Source organism: Gallus gallus, chromosome 3 (genome assembly GCF_016699485.2).
Source record: "Gallus gallus isolate bGalGal1 chromosome 3, bGalGal1.mat.broiler.GRCg7b, whole genome shotgun sequence".
Lineage (NCBI taxonomy): Eukaryota > Metazoa > Chordata > Aves > Galliformes > Phasianidae > Gallus > Gallus gallus.
In genome coordinates, this window is record NC_052534.1 from 104,396,421 (window position 1) to 104,412,193 (window position 15,773).

Sequence of the window (15,773 nt, forward strand, 5' to 3'; positions counted from 1 at the left end):
GGGGCGGGGCCCGACGAGGGCTCGCCCAATCGCTGCCCGCATATCCCCCTCGTGGGCGGGGCCTTCTGATGGGCAGGTGTAATGGGCGGGGCCTGGCGGGGAGCCCACGCCCACCCGGCGGCACCTGTCGTTGCCGTGGGGACGGCACCGGGGGCCCCGCCCACAGGGCCCTACGTAAAATGCCATTGGCTGATGGCAGCGCCCCGCGGCATCCTATTGGCTGGTCGCGGCTCTCCCGGCATCTCATTGGATGAGCTCAGCCCCCACTGGTCACCCCGCCCCGGAAGGCCCAGTGCCATTGTCCCATGGACAGACCTGTGCCTGTACATACCCTATAGAACCTATAGATCTCCTATAGACCCTATAGCCTCCTTTAGCCCCCCCCCCCCATAGCCCCCGATAGCCCTCTATAGTCCTCTATAGACTCCAATATACCCTATAAACACCCACTGATCCTGTAGTCTCCTATTGACCCTATAGACTCTATAGCCCCCTGTAGACTCTACAGTCCCCTATGATACCCTATACATCCCCTATAATCCCTATAGCCTCTATGTCCCTTACAGATTCTCTATAGACCCTTACAACCCCCGTCCACCTTGATAGCCCCCTACAGCTCCTCACAGACCCTGTAGCTCCCTGTAGAGTTCCCTATAGACCCTATAGAGAAAACTGAGGCAGGTGCTGCGCCCCATCTCCCATTAGGACCCCACAATCTATTGGGATCCCATCACCCACTGAGGTCCCAGTCACCCATTGGAAATACCATCACCTACAGTGACCCCCACCATCCATTGAGATTCCGTCATCTACGGAGACCTCACCACCCATTGAGAATGCCATCATCCATGGAGGTCTCCATCACCCATTGGGATCCCATAATCGGCTGGGACACCAACACCCATTGAAGACCCCATCACCCACTGAGGTCCCCACCATCCATTGGGACCCAACCACCCATTCGGACTCCACCACTCATTGGGATCTCATTACTCATTGAGATCCCAGCATCCATCGGGATCACATCACTGAGATCCCGTTATCTACTGAGATCTCACTGTCCATTGGAATCTCATCACCCATTGAGGTCTCCATCAATCAATGGGAGTTCAAAACCCGTTGAGGTCCCTGTCATCCATTGAGATCCCATCAGCAATGATAACGATACTACCCAATAGGACCCCATCACCAATTATCCACTGAGGTCTCCCTCACTCATTATGGCCTCCAACACTTACTAGGATCCTGTCACCCATTGGGACCCATCAGACATTGGGATCCCATTACCTATTGAGGTCTCTATCACCCATTGGGACCTCATCACCAGTGGGAATGCTGCTACCCAATGGGACTCCATCAGTCATTGAGAACCCATCACCCACTGTTATCCCCATCACTCACTGAGATCTCATCATCCATTGGGATCCCCCTACCCACTGGGACCTCATCACCCATCTGGACCCCATCACCCACTGAGATCCCATCACCTACTGAGATCCCACCATCCATTAGGATCTCATCACCCACTGGGACTCCATTAGCCAATGAGATCCTCTACTGGGGGATCCAGCAGGACCCCACCACCCACTGAGATATCCACCACTCATTGCGGTCCAGCCACCCACTGGGGTCCTGTCACCTATTGGGACCCCATTATTAATAGGAACACCACTACTCAATATGACCCCATCACCCATTGAGAACCCAGAACCAACTGAGGTCTCCATCACTGACTAGGATCCCATCACCAATTCAGACCCCATCACCAATGGGAGTGCCACTACCCACTGAGATCCCACCACCCCATTGGGATCCCACTATGCAATGGGATCCCATCACCCATTGGGACCCCATCACCAACAGGAACACCACAACTTATTGGGACCCCATCACCCACTGGGATCTCACCACCCACACCCACTGAGGTCTCCATCACCCATTGGGATGCCGTCACCCATTGGGACCTCACCACCCACAGAGGTCTCCATCACTCATTGAGGTCCCCCATCAGCCATTCGGACCCCATCACCAATGGGAGTACCACTACCTATTGGGACCCCATCACCCACAGGGATTGCACCATCCACATCCACTGAGGTCTCTATCACCCATTGGGACACCAACATCCATTGGGATGGTATTGCCCATTGAGATCTCCATCACCCCCTGAGATCCCATCACCCATTGAGATCCCCCTATGCATTGGGATCCTATCACCCATTGGGATCCCATTACCCATTGAGATCTTCATCAGTCATTAAGGTCCCCCATCACCCATTTGGACCCCATCATCAGTGGGAATACCACTACCCACTGGGACCTCATCACCCATTGGAATCCCACCACCCACACCCACTGAGGTCTCCATCACCCATTGGGACGCCATCATCCATTGGGATCCCATTACCTGTTGAGATCTCCATCACCCACTGAGATCCCATCATCCATTGGGATCCGACTACGCACTGAGCTCCCATCACCCATTGAGGTCTCCATCACTCATTGAAGTCCCACATCACCAACAAGGACACTACTCTTCACTGGGACCCCATCACCCGTTGGATCCCACCACCCACACTCACTGAGGTCTCCATCACCCACTGGGACCTGACCACCCACTGGGATCCCATTACCCATTCAGATCTCCATCATCCACTGAGATCCCATCACGCATTGAGATCCCACTACGCATTTGGACCCGATCACCCATTGGGATCCCATTACCCATAGAGATCTCCATCACCCACTGGGACCCCATCACCCATTGGGATCCCATTACCCATAGAGATCTCCATCACCCGCTGAGATCCCATCAGCCATTGGGATCCCATCAGCCATTGAGATCATCATCACTCATTGAGGTCTCCCCATCACCCATTGGGACCCCATCACCAACAGGAACACCACTACTCATTAGGACCCCATCACCCATTGGGATTCCATTATCCGCTGAGCTCCCATCACCCAGTGAGATCCTACTATGCCATTGGGATGCCCCACCATTGGGACCCCATCACCCATTGACGTCTCCATCATCCATTGAGGTCCCCCATCACCGACTGGGACCCCATCACCCATTGGAATCCCAACACCCACACCCACTGAGGTCTCCATCACCCTCTGAGATCCCACTATGTATTGGGACCCCATCACCCATTGGGATCCCACTATGTATTGGGACCCCATCACCCATTGGGATCCCATTACCCATTGAGATCTTCATCACTCATTGAGGTCCCCCCATCACACAGTGGGACCCCATCACCAACAGGAACACCACTACTCACTGGGACCCCATCACCCATTGGGATCTCTCCACCCACACAAACTGAGGTCTCCATCACCCACTGGAACCCAATCACCCATTGGGGCCTCATCAGCCATTGAAGTCCCCCATCACCCCTTGGTATCCCATCAGCCATTGGGATCCAACCACCCACATCCACTGAGGTCTTCATCACCCATTGGGATGGGATGCCATCACCCATTGGAATCCCATAACCCACACCGAGGTCTCCATCACCCACTGAGATCCCACTATGCGTTGGGACCCCATCACCCATTGGGATCCCATCAACCATTGAGATCTTCATCAGTCATTGAAATTCCCCCATCACCCATTGGGATTCCACCACCCACACCCACTGAGGTCTCCATCATGCATTGGATGCCATCACCCACTGGGATTGCATTACCTGTAGAGATCTCCATCACCCACTGAGATCCCACTATGTACTGGGACTCCATCACTCATTGGGATCCCATCAACCATTGAGATGTTCATGAGTCATTGAGGTCCTCCCATCGCCAACAGGAACACCACTACTCACTGAGACCCCATCACCCACTGGAATCTCACCACCCACACCCACTGAGGTCTCCATCACCCACTGGAACCCAATCATCCATTGGGGCCTCATCACCCATTGAAGTCCCCCATCACCCCTTGGTATCCCGTCAGCCATTGGGATCCAACCACCCACATCCACCGATGTCTTCATCACCCACTGGGATGCCATCACCCATTGGAATCCCACCACCCACACCCACTGAGACCCCACTACGCATTCGGACCCCATCATCCATTCGGATCCCATTACCCGTTGAGATCTCCATCACCCACTGAGATCCCATCACACAATGAGATCCCACTACGCATTTGGACCCTATCACCATTGGGATCCCATTACCCATTGAGATCTTCATCATTCATTGAGGTCCCCCATCACCCATTGGGACCCCATCACCAACAGGAACACCACTACTCATTGGGACCCCATCACCCGTTGGGATCCCACCACCCACACCCACTGCGGTCTCCATCACCCACTGGGACGCAATCACCCATTGGGACCTCATCACCCGTTGAGGTCTCCATCAATCATTGAGGTCCCCCATCACCCATTTGGACCCCATCATCAATGGGAATACCACTACCTGTTGGGACCTCATCACCCATTGGGATCCCACCACCCACATCCACCGAGGTCTCCATCACCCATTGGGATGGGATGCCATCACCCATTGGAATCCCACCACCCACACCGAGACCCCACTACGCATTCGGACCCCATCATCCGTTCGGATCCCATTACCCGTTGAGCTCTCCATCACCCACCGCGATCCCATCACCCACTGAAACCCCACCTCCTATTAAGTCCTCCATCACCAATGGGACCCCACACCCAAAGTGCCCCATCCCACTGACGCCGCACTGAACCACGTGGAGACCTATTTTTCTCTTTTTTTTTCCTCTTTTTTTTCTCCTTTTTTTTTTTTTTTTTTGCACAAAAACAGTACATTTATTCAAGTGTTCTCCAGCACAAGTACATTAGAAAGGAGCTCGTCTTTATGGTATTCTTCCGGGCACCAGAGAAAAAATAAAAAGGCGGATGGGATGGGAGCGGGACGGACAGACTTCCTACACCTGCTGCACGCATTTGACCTCTTAATTAGTTCAGAACAGCAATGTCACGAGCAATACTCACACAGATACAACAGAGCGCCGGGCAGCGGCCGCGGGCGAACCGTACGGTGAAATGTACACAGCTCCCGGCAATAAATAGAGAAGCGACCCTAAAAAATAAACCAAAAAATCCGAAAAAAAAAACCCAAAACAAAACAGAACAGAACAACAAAAAAGGAAAAAAAAAAAAAAAAAGAAAAAAAAAGGAAAAAAAAAAAACAAAACAAAAAACCCCAAAACAACGCGAAAACAAAAGGAACGAACCGAGAGAGAGAGAGAGAGAGAGAGAGGAAGAGAGAGAGAGAGGAGGATGAGGAGGAGGAGGAAGGGCGCGGGCGCGGGGCGGAATGTGGCGCGGGCGGCGGCGCCCGCCGGAGGAGCGGTCCCAACTCGACGCGGCGATCCCTCGGGGTGAGCACACGGCGTTCCCCACACTGCGGCGCTGCGGCTGCTTCCACGGCGCGGGGCGGAAACACGCGAGCGCGGCTGGCTTCAAGTACAAAGTTACAATGCCTTTTTTTTTTTTTTTTTGCCTTTTTTTTTCCTTTTTTCTTTTTTTTTTTCTTTTTTTTTCCGCATTTTTTCTTTTTTTTTTTTCATCTTTTTTCCTTTCTTCTTCTCCTTTTACTTTTTTCTGTTTTCATTTTTTTTTCTCGTTTTTTTTTCCTCCCGTTCATTTCTCCCGTTTTTGTTTTTTTCCATCTTTTTTTTTTTTTAATGATTTTTTTTTTTTGCCTTTTACTTTTTTAATAATAATATATCAGAGTAAAATTATAGTGCTCTTTGAAACTCCACTACGAGAAAACGAAACAAACAGTCATTGTCCGGACAGCAGACTTAAGTTAACAATATATATTCTTAATAAAACGTTTTAGCACCGTGTTTGTCACCTATCCCTCAGCGGATCTTAAGGAATTTAGGTTTCATTTTTTTTATTTTTTTTAAATTTTTTTTCTTTATTTTTTCTTTATTTTTCTTTTTTTTAAATCTAGGGCTGTGCAACAAAAGGTGTCTGTTTGTCTTAAAAAAAGCTGTGGGTCGGGGACGTTAAAAACGGAACTCTTTCCCCAAGCATCCCCCATAGTGGGGGCCGCTGCCGCGGGCGCCTTCCAGTTGTGCTGCAACGGAGGAGCTGCTGCTTCCCTGTGCTGCATTGCAATGTGTGCTGCAGGGCTGAGCATTGCTTGCTCTGGTGCTGCAGGGCTGTGCAGGACCTGCAAAGTTTGCACCCTATGCTGCAGGGCCGTGCACAGCTTGCATCAGGTGTTGCAGCGCCGTGTGCGACCTGTAAGCAGTGCCGCAGGGCTGTGCAAAGTGTGCACCCTCTGCTGCTGGGCCATGCAGGGCCTGCAACCTGTGCTGCAGCGCCGTGCAAAGTTTGGAGCCTATGCTGCAGGCCTACGCATTGCTCTGCACCTGCTGTTGCAGGACCACACACAACCTGCAAACAGCGCTGCAGCACCATGCAAAGTTTGCACCCTATGCTGCCGGGCTATGCCAGGTTTGCATCTGGTGCTGCAGGGCTGTGCAGGACTTGCAATCAGTTCTGCAGGACCCTGCAAAATTGGCACCCTATGCTGCAGGGCCATGCATGGCTTGCATCTGGTGCAATGTGGGATGGACAAACAGTGCTTACAGGGCCATGCAGGATTTGCATTTGGTGCTTCAGGATTTGCACCCAGCATTGCAGAGTGGCGCAGGGTTTGCACCCAGAGTCGCAGGACTTGCACCTAGTGCTGCAGGGCCATGAGGGCTTTGCAGCCATGCTGCAGCACGCACCATGCAGGCCCTGCACCCAGCACCACACAGGACCCACAGCGCTGCCCCAGCCCTGCGGCCCCCTCCTAGCACCATGGGGACCCCCTGCCCCGAGCACCTCTCCAAGCACCCCGCAACGCCGCCGGCTGGCTCGCTGCGCATTAGCCAGCACCCTGCACCGAGCTGCCGGCGGCGGTGGTGGCACGGTGGGGCCGGGGGTGTCCTGGCCCCCGCCCTGCGCACAGGACCCCCCCTTTCACAGTTACAGGAAGAGACGGCAACGGGGCCCCCCCGTGCCTTAGCACCAGTCCCTGCGCTCCCCCCGCGCACCGCAACTGAACCCCGAGCGCTGAGCACCATCCGCACCGCAGCACCGCTGAACGCACCCGGCTCCGGAACTCTGCCGCCAGGCTGTCGTCTTCGCCACTGTCACTGCCACCGTGACTGTCACCACGACCATCACCATCATCATGACCGTCACAGTCACCATCACCGTGACCATCATCACAACCGTCACGATGACCATGACCATCAGCACGATCATGACGATGACCATGACCACGACTATCACCGTCACCATCACTGTTACCATAACCATGACCCATCGCCAAGTCCATGACCATCACCATGATCGTCGTTATCACCATGACCACTACCGTGACCATCGCCTCGACTGTCACTGACATGATGACTGTCACTATGACCATCACTGCATCAGGATCACCACCATCAGCATGACCATCACTGTGACTGTTACTGTCACTATGACCATCAGTCACCATGACCGTCACCATAACCATGACCGCCACCAAGACCATGACCATCACCACCAATGTCACTGTCTCTGTCATCGTGACCGTCACTGTGACCATAACCATGATCGTGGCCATGACTATCCCTGTCACGGTGACCATGATCAGCACCAATATCATGTCCATCACCACGATCGTCATTGTCTCTGCCACCGTGACTCTCATTATGACCATAACCATGATCATGACCATCACCCTGACAGTCACTGTGACCATAACCATGATCATGACCATCACTGTCACCATGACCACGACTGCCACCAAGACCATGACCACCACTGTCTCTGTCACCGTGACCATCACCATGACCATGACCCACGACCACGACGGTCACCACCACCATCACGCCACCGCAGCATCCCCACGCTCAGCACAGCACCGGCCGCCTTGCGCCCTCCTGCAGCTACTGCTGCCACGGGTGCACCATGGACGCACCGTGGTGCCCACCAAAAGGACCGCTGGAACCCATCGCTCCAAAAAAACACCGGCACGGGGTGGGCTCCAGCCCCGTCCCAACCCAGCGTTAGCACCAGGGTCCGAGCACCGCTCCGGCACCGCCTCCGCGCCGAAACCTCCGCCCGCTCGGGGCCACGTACGCAGAACAGCACCAGTACGTCGGGCGGGACGGCGCCGCTTCCTTTTGGGACAGAAAAAGGTTATTGCATGAGTCGGGGTGGGGGCTCCCCCCCGGCCCCGCCGGCCCCCTCCACGCGGCTCCGGAAAGGCGCGGCGCGTAAGGCAACGTGGAAGCTGATGTCTCGACTCCCCCCGCTGTTTAAAAGCACCATTATGAAGTCGGGTTGTACAGTAGTAACAGTACCTTTTATATATATATATATCTATATCTCATATCTATCATATATATATAAACTGTAAACAAGAGGTAACAGCGGCTTCTAGGATTTGCTTTCTTCAAGGTTTCCCGTGTGGTAGGCACCCAAAATATTGTAGAAAAGGTGTGAGTGTGGCGTGCGCGTGTCCGCCGCGTCCCCGCCGGTGCTTCTGCTCCGTGTCACCGCGCGCGGTGCTGCTGGCAAGGAGGGAGGGAGGCGCGGGCGCCGCAGCTCCGAGCAGCAGGGACCCAACGAACGGAAAAACCCAGCCAGAAAAGAGCGGAAAACGGAAAAGGTTACCCCGAAAAAAAATTAAAAACCGTTTTGGTTGGTCGTATTTTTTTGTTTCTTGGTTTGTTTGTTTGTTTTTTTTTCCTCTTTTGTTTTGTGTTTTTTTCCTTTCGTTTTTTTTTTTCCTTTTGTTTTTTGTCTTTTTCGGTTTGCTTTTTTCTTTTTTCCTTGCTTGTTTTTTTTTCTTCTTTTGCTTTGTTTTTTTTTTTTTCCCCACATTTTGTTTTTATGTGTTTTGATTTTTCCACATTGGTTTCTTTTTCCCCACGTTTTGTTTCTCTGTATTTTTCATTTCTTTTTTTCCTTTTGTTTTGTTATTCCATATTTTGTTATTTTCCCTTTAGTTTTTTTCCACATTTTATTTCCATCTTTTGTTTTTCCATCTTCTGTTTTTCCGCGTTTTGTTTTTTTTTCTGTATTTTGTTTTCTTTCCACATTTTGTTTTGCCATAATTTGGTGTTTTTCCATGTTACGTTTTTTCCTTTTGTTTTCTATTTTCGTATTTTGTTTTTTCCTTTTGTTTATTTCCGTGTTTTGATTTCCCATGTTGCGTTTTATCCGTATTTTATTTTTTCCTTTTGTTTTTTTTTTTCCTTCTGTTTTGTGGGTTTTTTGATTTTTCCTTTTGTTTTCTTTCTTTTTTTTTTTTTTTGTCCTGGTGTGATTTATTTCTTATTTTTTTTTTAATTTTTTTTTTCTCCTGGTTTTAAATAGGCTGAAAGCTGATCGTTGGGGATGGGGAGGCCCCGAGCCCTGCGCTCGGGGAGGCGCGTGCCGGCGGCCGCCGCGCCGTGCTCCCGTCTCTCTGCTGGGTGCTGGCTCTTCTCTCGCTCCGCGTTTTCTCTTCTCTTGGCATGGATGGTTCGGTTCCGACGCGCTCCGTGGCACAGTCCCCGTCCGGCTCTCCTAAACGCAGGCGAAGTACTCCTTGAGGGGCGCAAAGAGGTGGCGGATCACCGGCACGCTCCAGGATCTGCCGAGCAGTCTCTGCCGGGCCAGGCGGCTCATGTTGGACACGTCCGTGTAGTGCACCGGGAAGCCAAACACCCTGTGGGACAGGGGGACACAGGGTCAGCTGGGTGACAGCAGGGCAGAGGTGGAAGTCCCACGTGCCACGGAGGTACGGCGTATGGAGCTGTGCCATGGAGCCCTGGCATGCAGAGCTGTGCTGTGGAGATATGGCACGTGGAGCATCACCATGCAGAACTGTGCCACAGAGGTTTGGCTTGTGCCGTGGAGGCACTCAGGACACGGAGCTGTGTTGCAGAGCCACAGCGTGCAGATCTGCGCCACGGAGGCATGGCACGGCACACCACGCAACACTGTGCCACAGAGGCTCAGCTTGGCACATGGAGCTGCGCCATGAAGGTTTGGTACATGCTGTGGATGTTCGGTATGTGGAACTGCACCACGGAGGCTCAGTGTGCAGAACAGTGGCCCAGAGGCTCAGCAGTGCAGAGCTGCCTCCCACCGCCCCCCACCCACAGTACCTCTCCATCTCCGTGCACCACAGGATGTCTTCCTTCTCGTTCATGAAGACGGGGAAGTGCTGGTCTTTGCCCTGCTTGATGGAGTTGGAGCGAGTGGTGATGGTTCTCACTTTGCTGAACTGCAAGAGGCACAGGCTCATTGTCACCGGCTGTGGCACCCAAGGGCAGTGCCGTCCCCAAGGGCACAGCCGAGCACCAAAACCCCAGGGGATGTGACAGAGCCCCCATGACCCCCATGGGCTGACCTTGGCTATCCTGCCGTGCTCCAGGCACTCCTGGAGTTCCAGCTTGTCATTGACCGTGGACGCCAGCGGCCTGGGAAGGACAGAAGTTGGAATGGAGTGGCAGTAGTATGTCTCCACGTTCCCACACGGTGGCTTCCCGGAAGAGTTTGTTGGGTCCCCATGTGGTGTCACCTCAGGATGAGTTTCTTGGGTCCCCATGTGATGACCCCCCAGGACAGCTTTGTGGAGGACAGCTGCAGCCACGCGAGGAGCATCAGTGCCCATTGCACATGGGGATTTTGGAGACTCCAGGGGGCTGCAGAGCCACGTTGGCACCAGCACTGGACCCAAACCCTGCGGGCAGCCCCAAACACACACACACACACACACACACACACACAAGGGGTTGGGGGGCTCTCACCAACCTGTTCATACCGGGAAGGTTACCCCAGAAGTACCGTGCCCGGTGTGCCGCAGACACCTCTTTGGCATCAATCATGACGGGGTTGGACTGGCAGAGCACAGAGAGGCCAGGGGTCACCAGGGGCTCTGCAGGGCCCAGGGTGCCCCATAGCATGGGGACATGGGGAGGCACTGACCTCGAGGAAGCGTGAGATGTCCCTTTTGTCGCTCACCCCCATGGCCACCACGTTCTCAAAGAGCCAGAAGAAGGGTCGGTCGTCACCCTCCTTGGGCCGTGCTTCATGCAGGAGGCGGTAGAACTCAAAGAAGAGGCGCCCAGTGCCCTCTGGGCAGGAGAAAGTGGCATCAGCAGAGGGGTCAGGGGGAGTGACAGGGGCATGTGACAGGGGGATGCTGCAAGGGGGACACTGATGGAGACACACTAACAGGGAAATGGAAAAGAAATGTGGAGGGGACACGGCAAGGGGACAAGGTGATGGGGACATGGAGCAGGCATGGTGAGGGGATGCAGAGAGGATATGGTGATGGGGACGTGGTGAAGGGACATGATGAGAGGGCACAGTAAGGGCATGTAGCAAGGGACACAGCGAGGGGACATAATGAGGTGAGGAGACGTTGCAAGGGGATGTAGTGATGGTGATGCAGTGAGGAGACATGGCGAGGGGATGCGGAGAGGACGTGGCCTTACCGTACAGCCCCTTCCTGGCTGGGTTCACTATAGAGAGGTCGTTGCAGGGGCTGCCCCCGATGACCAGGTCGAAGGGGCCCCACTCCTGTATCTGGGGGAGGAAATATGTGGTGAGCTGTGGGATGCTCCACAGTGCCATGGAACAGTGGGATGGGGGCATGGACCTGGGGTCTGTACTGTGTTGGAGGGGACGTACGTGTTTCTGGGTGACATTTCGGACGTCGCCAACATACATGATCTTGCCCTGGTGCCTCACCATGCCCACAGTGATAGAGTCCTCGCACACCTCGGAGGCGATGTAGCGGTCCACCTGGATGCCCAGGTCTTTCAGCACCAGCAGGCCTGTGGGCAGTGGGGCCGGGTTGGCAAGCAGCAGGATAGGGGTCTCAACTCACCTCCCTGTCCCATGTGTCCCGCCCCATCCCTTCCCACCTTCCCATCCCAATCCATTCTGCCCCATCCCTTGTTCTATCCCATTTCATGCCAATATGTCCCATCCTGTCCCACCCTATTCTGTCACATTATGTCCCATCCAGTTCCATCCCCTCCCCATCCCATCATGTCCCATCCCATTATGTTCCATCCAGACCCAACCCAACTCATCACATTGCATTCCCTTCCACTGTGTCCCATTTCATCTCATTATGTCCTAGTCCAAGCCATAATGTCCCATCCCATCCCACCATGTTCCATTATGTCCCATTCCATAACATTACATCCAGTTTCATCCTGTCCCGTCCGATCCCACTTTGAACATAACGGGACGGGATAACCTCATCCCATTATGTACCACGCCACCCCATCCAGACCCATCTCATTCTGACCTCTCATGTCTCATCGTATCTCATCCCATCACATCCCATCCCATGTCACTTCCCCATCCCATTCTGCTTCATTCAGTCCCATTCCAACCCATGGCACTATGTCCCATCCTACCCCACCCCATTATGTCCCATCCCATGTTTTTCCATTATGTTCCATCCCAAACCACTTCCCCACCCTGTCCCATGCCAACTCCCCCCTCCATCCCATTCTCCCACGGGGTGGACGCCACCATCCAGCTGCCCCCAGCCCCATAGACCCACCGGTGGCGATGCCATCAAACAGCGACAGCACACGGATGGGCTTCCTCTTTTCAGCAGGGACAGGCGGGTACACCTTCGGCGGATCCTACAAACAATGGGGCACGGGAACATGAGGCTGGGGCAGCAGGGCCACAGGATGGGGGAGTCTGTAGGGTGATGGGGGGCACTCACAAACTCCTGGTCGTGGTTGTTGGCGAAGAACATCTGGAGGCGCGATGGCCAATCTTCGCGCCGCCGCAGGAGCCCATAGACACCCTTATGGCCGCACATGTAACAGTTCCAGGGGTCCTCCTTGATGGCTGCCTGTGCAGCCCCCGGCCCCACCAACAGGTCCACGCACTCCACACAGAAACACCTGGGGTGGGGAGCATGCGTCAGGTTGGCGGTCCCATTGCCACCCACGCACACTGTGTTGGTGACTGTCCCCGTGTGCCATCATCTCCTCCATTTCATCCCTATTGGACAGCCCCTTCCCACTGCAAGCCCCCACACTTTGTGGAGCCCCTCCAGCCCCACAGAAGCACCCCCCGGCTGCTCCCCCCACCTGCAGCAGTTGTTGTTGCCGCACATGAGCACCTCGCGCCCACCACAGCAGATGGTGCAGTAGGACTGGTATCCGTCGTCATCGTATTGGTACGCGCACTCCAGAAAGCAGTTCTGGGGATGGGGGGGGCACAGAGTCAGTGTGGACCCCCCACCCCATAGCCCTGTGTGGGGCTGTGAGACCTCCACCTCTCTGCACGTACCTTGCAGTTTTGGCACATTCCCCCGATAAACAAAGGGTGCTCCAGGGTGACGTTGAGGCTCCCACAGGAGATGCAGATATCTGGGGTGGCACACAGGGAAGGGGGGCAGTAAACCAAAGCCCCCCACCCCAGCACCCCCAGAACCCAATGGGACCACCCCACTTCTCGCCAAGGTTCAGCCATGCCCACTCTGGAGAACCCCAAGGACCCGGAGATGGCAGCTCTGGGGAGGGGTGAGTGGTGCCCCAAAGATCCCCCCTGACCATGGGTTGGAGGCTGTTCAGGGCCCTCCCAGCCCCACTGCTGTCAGGAGGTGTTGGAGGCTGTGTGCAGTGCTCACCTTCGATGTTTCTGCATTTCTGCCGCACCTCGTAGACCAGTCGCTCTGTGGGGGGGAGAGGTGCTCAGGGTTGGGGGTTGGGGGTGAGGGAGGAACCCCTCTGTGCCCCCAGCCCTGCTTGAGGGGTCCCCAGGGTGAAGGGACCCCATTATGGGCACTCCATCATGGACATCCCACTATGAGCACCCCACTTCGGGCACTTCACCAGGGGTTCTCCATTATGGACGCTCTCCATTGTGGGCACCCCACCACGGTCAGCCCCACAGACATGGGGCAGCCCCACAGCGCAGCCCATTGCAGCCCCAGGGGGGACGTGTGAGTACCTCGGGTGCGCTCATCGATGATCTCCTTGACCTTGGGTTTCTCTGTTGTGCTTTTCCGGGGTTTTTTGGCGGGTGGGGGTGGCGCGTAGGCAGCGGCTTCTGGCTCGACCCACATCTCTGTGTAAACTTCTTTGTAGGGGTTGCGCTCCTCTGTGAGGCAATGGGGGGGCTGTGAGCAGGCGGTGTGGATGGAGATGGACCCCTCGTCCCCATGCCTGTCCCACCGCTCACCCTCGGGGGGCTCCAGGCCCTTGGGGCCGGAGGGCTGGAAGCCGCCCAGCGCCCACTCGATCATCTGCTTGTTCTGGATCTCCACCACCTTGGAGGTGTCAGTCTCGTCGTTCTCGGGGCACGCCGGGAAGATCTTCCCTGCTCTGCTGCTTGCCACCTGCATGGGAGCACCCGGCGCTGTGTCACCTGTGTCCCTTCCTGCTGCCACCCCGTAGATGCCAACCCCCAGAGACACGTTCACTGACTCAATGCCATGTCCTCAAGTCCCCTCCTGCTGCCATCCCGTAGATGCTGGCCCCCAACTCTCCCCAGCCACACGTGCACCGAGTGCCATGCCCTCAGCAGTGCCATGTCCCCGATGTCCCCCTCCCAGTGCCACCAGTGCTCACCTGCAGCACCTCGTAGATGGCTTTGCGGTACATGGGCTGCTTGTTGTAGGTGGCCTGGTGGAAGGCGCTGGAGAAGGAGCTGAGGGGCAGGAGCTTCTCCACGCAGACCTGCGGGAGGGGACGTGGTGGCCATCACCCAAACAGGGACACACCAAGGTTGGTGTGCACGGAGCAGGGGTGCCACTCACCACTGAGAACTTGCCGTCCCCGAACCACATCACCCAGCGGGTGCCCTCGGCTGCCCGGCTGCGTCCCGTCATCCACCAGGACACGATGCGCCCCGGCCACCAGGAGAAGCCACGCAGCTTGCCCCACACCAGCTCGCCGATGCCGAAGCCCCGACCGTCCTGAGGATATGGAGGAGACGAGGGAGGGACAGCTTTAGGGCTGCCCTCGAGTCAGCCCTGGTCCCGCACAGTGCTCGTGGCGTGGGATGCGCTCACCTCGTACTCAGGCTCGTCGTCGGCTGACTTGGATGTGTTCTTGTCGACGGCGTCGGCCACCACAGGCTCAGGCGTGGTGGCCACGTTGGGCGAGGCAGGGTCGGTGGGCTGCTGTGAGGCAGGGGGGCTGGCCTCCTCCTCCTTCTGCGGCTCGGCCCGCGGCGTCTCCTCCACCACGTTCATCACGGCGATCACTTTTGCCTTCTTCTCCGCCTGGTGGAAGAGAGGTGTCAAAGCAGTCCAGGAAGCCTCATCGCATCCCACTGCATCCATGTCCCACTACGTCCTCATCCCATCCCACTGCATCCATGTCCCACTACGTCCTCATCCCATCCCACTGCATCCATGTCCCACTACGTCCTCATCCCATCCCACTGCATCCATGTCCCACTACGTCCTCATCCCATCCCACTGCATCCATGTCCCACTACGTCCTCATCCCATCCCACTGCATCTGTATCCCACTACGTCCTCATCCCATCCCACTGCATCTGTATCCCACTACGTCCTCATCCCATCCCACTGCATCCATGTCCCACTACGTCCTCATCCCATCCCACTGCATCCATGTCCCACTACGTCCTCATCCCATCCCACTGCATCCGTATCCCACTACGTCCTCATCCCATCCCACTGCATCCGTATCCCACTACGTCCTCATCCCATCCCATCCTCATCTCATTGCATCACATCATATCCCATTCCACTGCAGCCCCACTCAGCCCCATCGC

The 15,773-nt window shown here is 55.3% G+C and overlaps 2 protein-coding genes across 8 annotated transcripts in view; one reads left to right on the forward strand and one right to left on the reverse strand.

The window, feature by feature from the left end:
- Positions 1–4,734: 4,734 nt before the first annotated feature.
- Positions 4,735–15,773, reverse strand: part of DNMT3A (DNA methyltransferase 3 alpha) — a 32,748-nt gene continuing 21,709 nt past the window's right edge. For all 7 annotated transcript variants that reach the window (XM_025148788.3, XM_046938955.1, XM_040697224.2 and 4 more), the window contains 17 exons: positions 15,043–15,255; positions 14,788–14,946; positions 14,600–14,707; positions 14,211–14,367; positions 13,980–14,129; positions 13,657–13,701; positions 13,317–13,396; positions 13,115–13,227; positions 12,742–12,925; positions 12,571–12,655; positions 11,682–11,827; positions 11,486–11,576; positions 10,974–11,122; positions 10,800–10,885; positions 10,396–10,465; positions 10,151–10,269; positions 4,735–9,708 (listed from right to left, as the gene is read on the reverse strand). In XM_025148788.3, coding sequence (XP_025004556.1) covers positions 9,567–9,708; positions 10,151–10,269; positions 10,396–10,465; positions 10,800–10,885; positions 10,974–11,122; positions 11,486–11,576; positions 11,682–11,827; positions 12,571–12,655; positions 12,742–12,925; positions 13,115–13,227; positions 13,317–13,396; positions 13,657–13,701; positions 13,980–14,129; positions 14,211–14,367; positions 14,600–14,707; positions 14,788–14,946; positions 15,043–15,255 — 2,097 coding nt within the window. In that variant the 3' untranslated portion in view covers positions 4,735–9,566. The remainder of the gene's footprint in view (positions 9,709–10,150; positions 10,270–10,395; positions 10,466–10,799; positions 10,886–10,973; positions 11,123–11,485; positions 11,577–11,681; positions 11,828–12,570; positions 12,656–12,741; positions 12,926–13,114; positions 13,228–13,316; positions 13,397–13,656; positions 13,702–13,979; positions 14,130–14,210; positions 14,368–14,599; positions 14,708–14,787; positions 14,947–15,042; positions 15,256–15,773) is intronic.
- On the forward strand, positions 5,000–8,203 carry LOC124417862. Its single transcript, XM_046939429.1, has one exon. It carries the CDS (start codon positions 7,505–7,507, stop codon positions 8,201–8,203), a length of 699 nt encoding a protein of 232 aa, XP_046795385.1. The 5' UTR covers positions 5,000–7,504.